The 13,825-nt window shown below is 37.3% G+C and overlaps 1 protein-coding gene across 1 annotated transcript in view; it reads right to left on the bottom strand.

Moving 5' to 3' along the window:
• Positions 1 to 13,825, bottom strand: part of LOC103152880 (polypeptide N-acetylgalactosaminyltransferase 10-like) — a 60,423-nt gene that overhangs the window by 12,681 nt on the left and 33,917 nt on the right. The window contains exons 5-6 of the mRNA XM_007573535.2: positions 4,350 to 4,535; positions 1,440 to 1,623 (exon numbers count right to left, since the gene is read on the bottom strand). Coding sequence (XP_007573597.1) covers positions 1,440 to 1,623; positions 4,350 to 4,535 — 370 coding nt within the window. The remainder of the gene's footprint in view (positions 1 to 1,439; positions 1,624 to 4,349; positions 4,536 to 13,825) is intronic.

The raw sequence follows: 13,825 nt of genomic DNA, 5'->3' as shown, positions 1-13,825 counted from the left end.
ATAAAGCAAAGTAATCAGGTGGAAAATCTTTCCATGATTTTTTTATGTTAATCCAAAGAGTTATTTTTTTCAGTGTGAGGCAAAGAATTAGGGCAGCAAGTGAAGCAACAAACACTTGTTTGTGTCAGCCTTCGATGAAATCTCCTTCTGGCAAACGCATTACTTAAACAAGCTGATCTGTCTTGTCTACCCATCAACAACTGTATTATCCAGTGCAAGAAATACACTAAGCTGCGCATAAATGTGCTCAACGTTGCTATAGCTACTGGGCTTTGATTAAATAGAAGATCGGAGGCAGCATCCCTAAAGGTGGTCTTTTCTTGCCAAATTTGTCCCTGAGGAGGATCAATTAAGCAGATTTTGTACAGTCAGCCAAGAGAAAACCTCTGGGGCTTTGTTCACACCACAGGACCACTAAGCTGAAAAGATCCCCACTGTGAAAAACCGACAGGTCTTTGCAGTTTTTACAAGACATGAACACAATCAAAGCAACACAGCAGATACTGAAGATATTCATGGGAGTCTTTTGAACACCAGAGTCAGTACAATGTTATATTTTTAACTTCTTGTTTTAGTAAGAAGAGCAAAGGAGATAAAAACCTTTAATCCACAATACAAATAGTCATAGCATGATAACTTCTGGCTGATGACATATTATTCTTGTATAGGCAGCAAGAACCTTACCAGGTTTTAGATAGGATGTTTATACTATGAACATGCAGCCCAAACAATATTTATCAAACACTAAATTACTATTAAAAATGATGAAGGAAAATGCAAAAACTTGTGTGAAAAGAATCTGAATAAACCACAAAACTCAACGGTTTTTGAAAATATTTTTTAGCAGTAATACATCTTAATTGTTTTCTGTACATCTTTTCTTAAATTATAGTTGAGCAATTTTTACTCTTCTTTCCAAGATTGCTTCATTGTTTCCATGTACAGCTGTGTATTTAGTAATTTTGTCTTTTTTATTATATTCTGATATTCAAAACATTAAAGTTTAAACTGTAATTTATTTTTGTAATGTCCACAGTGAAGCACTGCTCTCAATCTAAGCAGATGAGGCAAAGTTCATTGTTTCATTCTGCATTTGCTCTTTTTAAGTTAATTTTCATTAAGTCATCAGGATCATTTCTTGTTTTCACCTTTCAAAAACATTTCTTTCTGTAAAAATATATGCTATATTAAAAAAAAAAATTACATTGCTTCAGTTGCATCACCTTTTTAAATTCAACTTCAAAATGTCCAACAAAACTGTAGAGAGAAATCTACCAAACTAAGTATTTTTAGTATAAGGCATTATACTAACCCTAGGGTTAGTATAATGCCCGGTCGAACCCTAACCCTAACCCTAACCCTACATTATAACAGTGGAGTCATTACTCCACTGTTTATGGTACAATGCCACCACATTTCTGAAGATTGCTGCTACTCACTCAAACGGCTCAGTGGGATCATCCCTCTTCATCTCTGGAGGAATGGGGATCCGTTTGTAGTACATTTCCCAATCAAAGGCCCCCCGCATGGCGTCCCCCGCCTGTGTGTCGTACCCAAAATGGTCGTGGTCGATGACGTCTATCATGGGACACACAATGGTCTTCCGGTTCTGGGCAATCCGGTCTAAAAAGCACAGAGGGACACATTTCATTGTGTCTAAAAAATTACAGCAGGGGAATATTCTGAATAATATGCAAATATGTTTTCAAGTCATTTGACAGATAATTGAAGGGACTGGATTATTTCCCTTTCTTTTTTTTCAAAAAGGACATTCAGAGTGTTTTCTGTGAGGTTTACTTTCTCCCATCTTAGCTGAGTAAGAAGTCAACTATGATGTTTTCTCTTTCAGTTAATGCACTTTGGTTTCAACTAGTTACATTTACTTACTCACCTGCATGAAGTATAAATATGTTTAAAAAGTAACTTTTTGGGAAAAAATACTTGTAGGCATATTTTTACTATGCTATGCTTTCTATTTTTATGGAAGTAATTTTATAGTGAAGTATCGCTTGAGTAAAGTGTTTGGAGATTCTCTACTGTGACTCACATCCCTGACTAAACAGGCTCGTTTTGACACTTGCAGTTTTTCTTACAGTTTCATAAGTATTCTACTGCAAGAAGTTGATTTGGATGTTCTTTTCTTTTGCTTGATTTTACTATTTTGTAGTTATATTATATGAGTCATTTACATTGTGGTCCTTAAAATACCAAAATTCCCACATAACTTTATATTTTAGTCTGTCTGATTATGTCATTTCTAAATATTAAATGACTGATGTTTTGATCCATTACTGAGCTTTTGAGTAACTTTTTTTACCAGATAGTTTCTAGAATACTGTAGCTGCATTACCCCAATCCAAGTGACAGACTTTCATCTGATCCCAACTTGATTTGGAAAGAGTTCGATGTGGCAGTAACCTGGGTTAAACGTTTTGCTGTGAAATGAGTTGGAGTCGTGCTGAGCTGAACACTCGTCCTTAATGGCAAAAAGGGTCATTGAGAAAGTGAGAATGTGTTTGTGAGCAAATCCATGAGGCAGGGGAAGAGGCACTCAGCCTCTCAGTGGGGGTTATGTGCCTGTAAACGTCTCTGTCATTTAGTGTGCCACTTGATTGGTTCAACTTTCAAGAAAGGAGTTTCAAAGCATGATCAACACCAGGAGTGATGAAATTTTAGGAAAATCACAACTTTTTATAATTCTATGCAAGTTCTTTATGACCTGACATAATTTCTGATGTGTCAAATTGGGCTGCTGCCTTGAGAACTGAAAGTGTATTTCTGATGGAATTGAAAAAATCAGCCTAGTGGCCTGGCAGAGTTGGGCACAATGAAAACTATGTGGAAATCAGTATTTTTAGAGGATTAGGCCAACCTTTTACATTTGCTTTAAATCAACCTATAACCACCTATGAAAGGTTAACATGTATAATTTAAAAGCTAGTGTTCTTTAGAACCAAAAAAGCCAGCAGTATACTTTGCAATTAAAAGTACCAAAATTTATGAATTTATTTTGCTGTAAATGTGGCTATATTTAGGCAGATTGTTACTCTTTGAAAAACAGTCTTGTTAAAATTTGTTTGCTTTATTATTATTTGCCTGCGTTCTACTCAGCAGTAGTGACAGACCATGTATCAATACAAAGTTAAAGTATCAATGTCTAACACTGTGGAAACACAAGAAAGATTATAATCTTTTGTGATTTATGGCCTCATTTGTTCTTAGATTTTCAAAAGGAAACATTGCTGTAAATGTCATCAAATGTCAAATGTTAGGCAATAAACATATTATGTTTACTACATGTACTTTTCTGAAATTATTAAATAGGTATTGTTTGCAAACAAAAAAAAAATGATACTTAAAAGCCTAAACATGTATAAGTTTAGGGACAAAATACATCAGAATAGGACATCAGAAAACAAATAACTTTCTAGAAAACTGTTCTAGACACGTTTAACATAAAATGCTCCCTACCTATAAGATAATCAATAAAACTGAAGTTTTTGAGAGGAGGGGAAACAGCCCCCCACTGATATCTAAAGAAACAAACTTACAAGTAGTTTAAGTGAGTCGCTTTGAGAAATGTGCATGATTGGAAGATTTCCAAATACATTTGAGACACTGAGATAAAATGGATATTTGTGGTTGTGCCTTCCAGTTACAAGCTGCAAGGTGGATATGAAACTGGAACAATACTAATCATCATGCCAAAACTGCCATGATTATATCCTTTGAAGAAAATCAGAAGGGGATGCAAAATTCACATTTTGCACTTTTTTTTTACTTCCAGTTGCGTGTCTACTGCTTCTAAAAATAGCTCAGGTGCTTAAGAAAGAACAACAGCTTTTGTCACTAAGTTCATGATTTTTGGTGTCTGGAAAATGAGCCCTTTCAAAAACCTCTCGCATGTTAAGTCAACTGAGCTGCAGTATGTTTGTCAACTGAGCTGCAGTATGTTTGCAATCACCACTGCAATCACCACTGGTTGCAGTGGTGATTGCACAGTGACTATAATTATAGTCACAGTGGTGACTATAATTATTATTATAGTCACCACTGTGCAATCACCATTGCACAGTGGTGATTTCACCACTGTGCAATGGCTGCTGGAAAAGATACGTTTTTTTGTTGTTGATTTGCAATCTAGAAACCACTTGGCAGTGCTAAGCAGACTAAAATCTCATTATCTAAGAATGAATTTGTGCAAAAAAAAAATAATGAACGTGCCGTATAGCCCATAGACCTATTCTAACCTGTTCAATGAAGCATAATAGATCAGCTTTAAATTAAAATGTGCATCCTTGTGTGATATAAATGGCAGACATTTTTGAATTCCTTTGTGTGTTCCTCACCCAGCAGAGGCGGCAGCCAGTTGACGTTGGCCTCACAGTGAGAGTCCAGGAAGGTGATGACCTCCCCTTTAGCAGTGGCGGCTCCCAGCAGCCGAGTCCTGATCAGACCCTCCCTCTTCTTCGTCCTCAGGATGCGAACCTTGGGTATTCTCGTCATGTAATCCTCCAGAGCCACCTTCAGGTGCTCTGCACAGAAGAAAAGGGAATGATAGGGATGGGGTCAATACTTTTTTTCCATTTTTCTGGCTACAGTAATTGCTTTAAAAAACTTGTATTTTATACACCCATTATTTGCTTTCAGCTCGACTTTCTTCCCCACTAAAGACCAGACCAACCCCATCATTACTGCAGACGAAGCCCCAATGTATCTGTCAATCTGAGCTGCATATATCAACCAGGTTAAACTGCTTTTAACTAATATTAATGCAATATTGAACACACAGCCTCAGCAGTACACTCTATATCAGTGTATACAGTATATATATTTAACGCTTATTCTTGCAGGTAAGAGGGATAATTCAGGTTTTCATTTTTTATTCTCTTCTTTGGATTGAATGCTGAAGGATGATAAGAACGTTGGCTCTCAGAGCTCTCAGTGGTTTAAAGCAGTCAAAACATGACATATGACTTTGACAGCTTCTTTACAAACAGCCACAATGCCGCCTGTCTGAAATGTTGACCTTTTCAATTTATCTTTGAAAAACTTTTATTTGCTTCCCTGCCAAGTACAGAGCTATCTGTGCTGCATTTCTGCACTGCACAGCGGGAATTATAAATGTTCCCTGACCTGCAGTAAAAGAAAAAGAAATCAGAAGGAGTTCTAATCCTTTTAGCTTTTTGTATGAGTGGAAACGATGAAAGCAGTAGGGAAGTTATTTCTACAGCTTTTATAATGTTATTTGTAAAAACTACAGACTGTAAAGACGTACTGTCTTTACAGTCTTTACCACCCTTAGTTAATATGACTGTTTTTGGTAAATCATTTCTACCTCTCCTTGAAAACATTGACTGAACTGTACTGGATTGAAATTGGACATAACCAGTTATGAATTGAAAACAGATTTCACGAAACAGATTTAATGAATTCAAACACCACAATGACTCAAGTGTCTCCAGGCACCCAAAAAACCTGATTCTTGTTGTTTCAACAGGTCTAACCACTCTGCTTCTGACACAACTTTCTGCCAAGATGGAAGGCAATGCAGCGTTAAATTCAGTTTTACAAACATCTGCTGCCTTTTTGAGCTAATCCTTTCATTCTGAAAGCATACTGTTGTAAAAATAAAAATACCGTGCTTGGTTATGAGTGCATCCAAAGCTAATCCCAAATCAAATCCTTTCAGCCTTTTTGGAGTGATTTCAAGTTACAGCCTTTTCTCCCTTTTCTGCAGATTCCATCTGAACCTACTGAGGGTCAGCTCTGTTTACTGAGAACATCTTTACTTTCTTCATCACTGTCTGACCTGCAAAACACTGTGAAATGTGACTTTGCAGCAAGGACAGAGGGTGTCCCAGAGGTCAGCCTCCTACGCCAAGGAACGCTGTCCTCTGCATACGCTCCCGCACTCCCATTAAAAACGGACCATTACACGGAGGGCTGTGTGTCTTTATGAACGCAACGCCTTACAAAGAGGCTTACATCATCCTGGTAGCGACAGAAAACGAGGAAAAATTAATCAGAGCACATTTGGCCCTTGTGTGAAAAGGCTCTGTTCATGGAGAGGTGAGGGAATACGATCGAGGCATTTAATTATGATTGGTTAATTTCCCTGAATGAAATGGAATACAGCTCATACTGTTTACCAAACGCAAGGAGGCCATTAATCAATGTAATGAGAGTGAGCTGATGTCGGCAAACACATTAGTCTTTATTAAAACGTGCCGGGGAGGACCAAAGAGGGATGAGAATGCTGAGGTCACTTCAGAGCTTTGAAAAGATTTTGGAATGACCCAAAGGACATCATACTATCCATCATTCTATCCATCCATCATTCTATCCATCCATCCATTGTTTTCCACCATTTTCTCTCCCGCTGCTCTTGGGGGATCGTAGGCCGTATCAAACCCAGAAGTTAAAAAACCCAAATGGAAGTCATCATCAAGCGCCTGAATCACTTCTGCTGACTTCTTTTGATTCAGAGGAGCAGCATCGAAACTCTCAATTCCACCCAGTAATCATTTTAGCCGCTAATAACTGGGACCTCATTCTGCTTATCATCCTTATGAACGAATCACCAAGACATTCTAACTCTGCAAAATCCTCACTTACAGCACAGTAAAGTATGATTGTTTCAGGAAAGCTGGTCTTAGGATACAGAGTCTACTGGACAGTTGAGCTTAAATTTTATGCAAAATTCACATTTTGAATTCTTTATGCTTACATTTGAGTCTCAACTTGAAAGATTTGACAGAATTTCCTAATGTATTTGAATTCACTGAAATAGGTGTTCAAGAGAACTCCCTCTGGCCGCAGCCAGCCTGAGGCATTTCACCAAAATTCAATTAGTCTTGGAATCAACATTGTATGTAGAGAATTAATCCCCAGACTCTGGCACATCACCAATAACCAGAGCTGCTCATTTATTCTCCCAAACTATCCCCTCGTCCTTGAGAACTTCATTACTCTCTTAATTTTCCTCCTGAGTCCAACGTCGTTGTTCACTTGACTCACATTCTGGACACAGGGTTAAATTCAAACATCTTCATGCATTTTTTTGGATGTTTTTCAAAATATTTTTCTTTTAAAGTCATAGAACACCTTTGGTGAATCTTGATAGGAACAACCTATCAAGTCATACAAAAAACATTATCTAGAGAAAATGAATAAAAAGGAAAGACCTGATATGAGAAGCAATCCCACTTGACATGCTATTGGAAACTAATATATTAATTTCCCTTGGAGTTGATTTGCTGGACCCCTAAGAGACACGGAAGACCATGGATGTTATAGCTTCTGCAGTAGTGCTGCCTATTTTAAACTACTACAATAGGCATTTGTAAGTGCTTTTAAAGGGAGTCTCAAGTATAGATTCCAGCTATTCACGAATGCTTGTGTTGTCTAACCTCTGTGGATATCAGGGCTCCACCATGAATCAACACCCAGAGCCACTAAGTTGTACAGCATGATGTATCAAACATTACCCAAAATAAATAAAGAAGAAAAAAGTGCATCTGATAACATGAAGGCATTGACTTTTTGGGTAGAGGTCAAACAGTTTAGGAACAAATGTTTCTTTCTTTTTTTTGTTGTTTTTTTTTTTGTTGCTATAACCAGAATTTTTCTTCTATTTATGAACTGTATCTCCAATTGTATAAAGACAACACAAGATGTGGAAATTTCAGCTGTTTTAATTTCAGTCAAGAGTTTAAATTTTTCTTGAAAGTGAATCTATATTAATTTTCTGTGCCATTGCCTTTGATTTAAATGTCATATATTCTATGAAGACAGAGTTGATTGAATAACAGACATCTGCTGCCTGTGGCTCATTATGATGTGATGTGGCGAATCATCAATCCTGTAAATGTCTATATACTTTAGATAATATATTAGCTAGCCCACACAGCTAATAATGTCGGCATGTAAACAAACCAGCTTTACATGTGCTGATTCACAAGATTTATACTTTTAAGTTTAGAAGTATGACAAAAAAACAGAAAGTACAATTCCATACATTCATGCCAAGTAGTGGGGAAACTAAACTACATTCTCATAGAAAATACACATTGATTGACAAAGATTAGTTTTTTGCAACCATTTGGTTGTACAGTATATTAACCAATAGAAATGCATGTTTTTATTTTTTATGAAGTCTACAAATATCTGCTTTGTAATCTTAGAGGGAAAAGACCTGTCACTAGGATGTGTCCATTTTGTTCAATACATAATTAGCTTCATTAGGTAATAAAGCAAATCACTGAATTTTATAATCTAAATAATTAGTTTAATATTTGGTGTGGTATTTTAAAAATCTGTTTTGAGGTGCTGTCCTGAAGTTTGGTCAATTGTTGGCTGCTGTCCCACCTGAAGGTTAAACCCAAACTTTGCAGAACAGTTTGGGTTACATTGTATTTGCTTTTGCACACCGTTATGCTAAGACTTTCTAAACCACGCTAAATACCGACTGATGCTGTTCATGAAGGCAAGGGCTTCACTGATATGGTGCAAAGACAGTGAGTTTTCTGCCACTCAGCCTTTGCTAAAGCTGAGAAGAGAAAAGAGACCAAGAAGCACCAAAGCGAGCCCACGGCAGATGCAATGGAAACTGTAGCAATTACATTTTTAATGTGCTTATTGTTAAAACCACTGAATCCTTGAAGAAGAGCTTTCAAAACCAGGCGATGTGAGTTTGGAGAACTGCTCAGCTTCCAAAAACTGAATGGTGGGGAATTGCACAGCCAGTGTGACAGACTGCACACTGAGTACTGGACATGAATTCGACATTGATGGAACAGAGCTGGCTGTGGAAATCAGCAATCTGCCAACCCTGCCTTCTGATAACATGGCTGCTGCTTTTCTCTTTCATCCAAAAAAAAAAAGAAAAAGAAAAGAAACATTTTAAGAAACTGTATCCAAATCAATGTCCAGGAGCTTGCCTGCACTCTCCTTCACCCCTCTGGTCTTTGCCATAATCAGATTTAGTCAAGAAAGCAACAATGTGTTTTGCATTATTGGAATAAGGTTAATTCATAATGTTTTTGTTGTAGTTTTTGTATTCAAATTTTGGTGGTATTTAAGTGTTGTTCAATTTTATTTCTGCTCATTTGCAAAATGAACCAGTTTATTATCATTATTGTTTTTTTTTATTATAGTTAAATTCTATTTTGTTCTTAATACATTCTTTGTTAAAGATTCACATCAGCAATCATGACTGAGCATAAAACAGAGAGTTGAAATGTGTCAATGAAGTGGGTAGCAGTGAAAAGTCCTTAGAAAATGCAGAAATGTGATGCAACTTTTAACATAAAGGAACTGCGACCATGGAGAGACGTTGGGTATTTTGTGCCTGGAAATAACATACTCAGTTCAATACAATGAAAATGTTTGTCTGTTTGCTGCAGTCTCAAACACGGTATTTAGTTTTGAATATTAATTAGTATAAAGTTTGAATTGATATTATCATAACATAACTATTCAGTATCAAACACCCTTAGATGATCCACTTTTGAGTGCATGTTTTCAATGCATGAATACCAAATTGTGATCAAAACAGAATATTCTTCCTGGAGCTCAAATGGTTTTGTTTGTGGGTGTATCTGTCATTCTAGTGGCAAGTGTCTCACATTCAGATAGTATTGATGAGTTCACAGAATATAAAACCAAGCATCAAAAGGAAGAAAACAAAACAATGTGAAAGTGTTTTCCAGTATGTCTGCCTTGAAGAACATTCTTGCTTTGTGTGTGTCATTTTATTTGCTTTAACAAAGTAAAAATTGCATTCTAGAATCAGTGTCATGAACATTGAAAGAGCTGCATTGTCTCTAAAAACGCTGAATGTGCTAAATGGTTTTTAAACAAAGCTTTACACTCCACCGTTCTGTAAATATTTCACTGGAGCTACAGTGGATGCTGTTCATGTTGTTTTCTGACAGTAAGTTCGACTCATTGTTTTATGCTCTCCAGAAAGATGTCTGAATACACACACACACACACAGACACACACACATGCATGCACACACATCTTACCACTGATGGCTCTACATCTCTAAATGGCAACTCTCAATTAGCTGCTTTTGTCCTCCGTCGTTTGTCTCCCGCTTCATATCCGCCGTCTCTCCGTCACACTTCGCTGAGCACCATTACCTCATTATCTCCCTTCGTTCTCAGTCAGGAGCAGAAACGCACACACCGACCAGAATGAATAAACATGTCGAACTTTGTTCAGTGTTTCTGCACTGCCGCCTCGCTCCCTGTCTTCCTTTCCCTTCGCCTGTCTCACAAATCATTCCCTATCTCCCCCATCGCCGAGGCTTCCTCTCCCCACCACTCCATCATTCTGATGGTGAGGCTGCATGTGTTGATAAGAAGCTTCAAAGTAGCTCTGCAGTGCTGACAGCAGCCCTCTCAGGCAGCCAGTGGAGCTAAATTATTTAGAAAATATGTCCTGAAACTTAAACACACTGTTTATTCAATGAAGGCATGACGTCTGTTCTAAACTGGCCAGAAAGTCATCAAATTAGGACATTTTTGTCAAGAATATATATATATATATAATTTTTTTTTTACCAGAACATGTATGTGGCCACAAGCTTAAACATGTGCTGGTAACTCTTGTGTTGCCAAAACTATCCTGACCTCAGTGATCATCCTACAAATGTTGGGGAGATCTGAGGAATCTGGAGACCAAGTCAACACTTCGAACTCATTGCTGTGCTCCTTTAACCATTCCTGAACAATTCCTGTGTTGTAACATCCTACATGATCTTTCTGAGAGAATCCAGAGAAATAGGAAATACTGTTCATTTCTCAATCCCTCCTCGTTAGGCATCCACGCAACATCTTCCAAAGTAGCAAGATCTCAGGTTTCTCTAGTTAAACAACACACACATATTTGGCTGGCCTTGTGATGTAGCAAAAAAATATAATTCATCAGACCCAACCACCGTCTTCCATTGCACCATGGTCAAGTTCTGGTGATCATATGCCCATTATTTGGTGATCATATGCCCATTATTTGGACATTTTTGCTGATCTGTGGTTATGCTTTACCAGACACATTTTTCTTGAGAGCTAACAACGCCCAGCCTTTGTCCTCCACTTGCATTAGAGAACATTTTGCTGCCTATCCCAATCATTTGTTAACATTTTTTCCATTTTTGGAAAGCCTTTGATAGATGCTGGTCACTGCAGACGCAGAACCAGTAGCACAAAAAATGGGTATGCACTGTATGTGGCACACAGGGGCACCACGTGAAAGGGGGCGCTAAAATGATGGCAAAAAATTTATTTCTAGTGGCATTTTTTGTATTTAACAACTGTTTATGGTTTGAAAACAGACTAATGTGTTGGTATACATGTCAACCCAAAAGAGCAGGAGTTTTATGGCATTTGTCAACTCACACAAATATTTTCCCATTTCCAAACATCAACTGGAAATGGTTTGGAAATGGCCCGATACCTACCAACAAGAACCAGAAGCCATTATGAAGAGATGATCATTGTTATTCCTTTTGCCTTTTACTTGTCAAAAAAGTCTGTATGTTCAGTGTATTTATCTCTAACTTACTAAAAATCAACAGCAAACCAGAACAAGCAGTTGTGAAAGGGGTTCAACTCCTGTCTGGCAGGTCAATAATTCACCCTGTGTCCTAATGTTCCAGGAAATGTTGAATTATGCCAAAACTAAATGAATAAATGTGCCACTGACTAAGAAAAACACACAGCAGCTTGTTAAACAGGATAGATATGTCGGGCAGAATAGTTTATAGTCAGCCGTTTCAGACTCTGAATGACGGTGATATCTGGAAATGTTCACTACAGAAGAAATATGACAGAAAAGATGCCTGAAAGTGCACTTTCTGGGTTTTAGAGGTTTCCCATTAACTAAAAGCAATTTTCTTCAAAACTATAAGAGCTGCTAGCTTCCTGCTTTTAACCCAGCATACAGTCCAAACTGCACTGATCTTAGAAAATTACCCTTGTGTTACATTCCAAAGAAATAAGTAAAACTTCAAAGTAATAGGACTCTCCAGTAAGAAAGACATTCAAGACAACTTATAATAGCTGAAACAGACAGTATTATCCCAAATTTAAAAGCCACTATGATGATGATTCTTCAAATATTAGTACATAATCGGAAGTCTGTGTGGGGAAAAATCAGACTTCTTTTTCATGCCTCCACATCAAAAGTATTTCAAAGAAAAAAAATCATTAGCATCAATATTTCAAATATACGTGGAAAAAAATATTCAGATGACCTTGGGATCGGGGGCAAGTTTGTTCAGACATTAGATGGTAATCTGCACTATGCGTGTTTGATTTTTATCTTTTAGGTCTAAATGTTCAGATGTTTCTTCATGTAACTGTGGGAGTTTTGTTTTGTGGTTCTCTTTCTCCAACAAAACACTTTTGTACCCAATCTAGACCTTGTCTCTTTGGTTGTACATTATAAATTAAATTAAATTTAAAACCACACTGCAAAAGGTCTAAATATTGTCAAGACAAACAGAAATGACTCATATAAAAGGTTTTCTTTTTGACAGATACGGGACAGTATAGGCCATTTTTTTTATTTCAAACTGATGAATAAATGCAGCAACTCGAGGGATATATTTCTTTCAGAAATGGCAAAAATCTGTCAGAGCTCAGACTCCATTAGTGTCATTCTTATCTTGAATTGTGGCATAAGAAGAAAAGCCTTGTTCAGGAAAAGCTTTTCTCCTATTGATGTGGTCATTCCAACTGACTGATTGAATTTCAGCCTGAAAAAGGGGGGATTATTTCCTCACTGCTGCATCCATTGCCCTGACTGTACACCTGCAGTGGAAGAAGTCAGTTATTTTCCTCCACAATACCATAAAAATCTGCTCCTGATATATTTCCACACACGTAGCAGCAGACCTCCTGCACGGAGCGCTGCAGTGGTTTGAGACTAAAGGCAGCACTGGTTCCTGCTGGGAGCCATTCTGTGTTCCCACAAAACTGCCTTTACATCCAGACTGGAAATACATCAAACGTTCCTTTGCATACATCCATCCCACACTCTTATTTGAAATGAAGTATGGCAGCCATTTGCTCAACTGATCCCATCGGGAAGAAGAAAGTGGGAAAGTAATTGGACAATCAATCTGCAGATGGCAGGTTTCCTTCACACAGGATGATGGTGCAGCGTGCCAGAGCTGTCCTGCTGAATAAATATGGGCTTTGTTTCTGGCTCTGATTACATGACACATCCTTTTTCACTCCTGAATGAGCATTCAGTGTGATTGACAAATGAGACAGAAGTATTTACACATGAGTCAAATGAAATAACAGGAGAAGAAGTTCTGTTTTCCAGGCTGTGGGCAAACATAAGAATGCTTATGTCCAAAAAGGAGACAAAGCAGCAGCTTTATATATTTGGCACAATTAATAAGGACATATGAGAAAAACCTACTATGCATGAGATTTTTATTCCTACACAGACTGTGATAATATCATTCATCTATAGTACAATAGCCCAATAGTCAATAATTCTAATGATTAAATTCATTATAAACTTAGTCACGGTTCAAAATTTAAAGCAAGGATTTTAATTCATATTTTGTTAGTCACAAGGTTTTCTTTACTGTGAAATTAATTATTCTTTTTCACACTCCAACAACTAAAAGTTGGAGCCATCTTGAAGATATTGACAAACAGGAGGGATATATTTCTTTCAGAAATGGCAAAAATCTGTCAAAGCTCAGATTCCATTAGTGTCTACATGATGTCCTACAAACAGAAAAACGTAAATCTACAGCCGTTAATTCAGTTAATTCTTCAAAAAAAAAAAAAAAAA

Source organism: Poecilia formosa, unplaced genomic scaffold (assembly GCF_000485575.1).
Source record: "Poecilia formosa unplaced genomic scaffold, Poecilia_formosa-5.1.2 Scaffold332, whole genome shotgun sequence".
NCBI lineage: Eukaryota > Metazoa > Chordata > Actinopteri > Cyprinodontiformes > Poeciliidae > Poecilia > Poecilia formosa.
The sequence above is the reverse complement of the archived record's forward strand: the minus strand, read 5'-3'. Positions and strand labels throughout refer to the sequence as shown.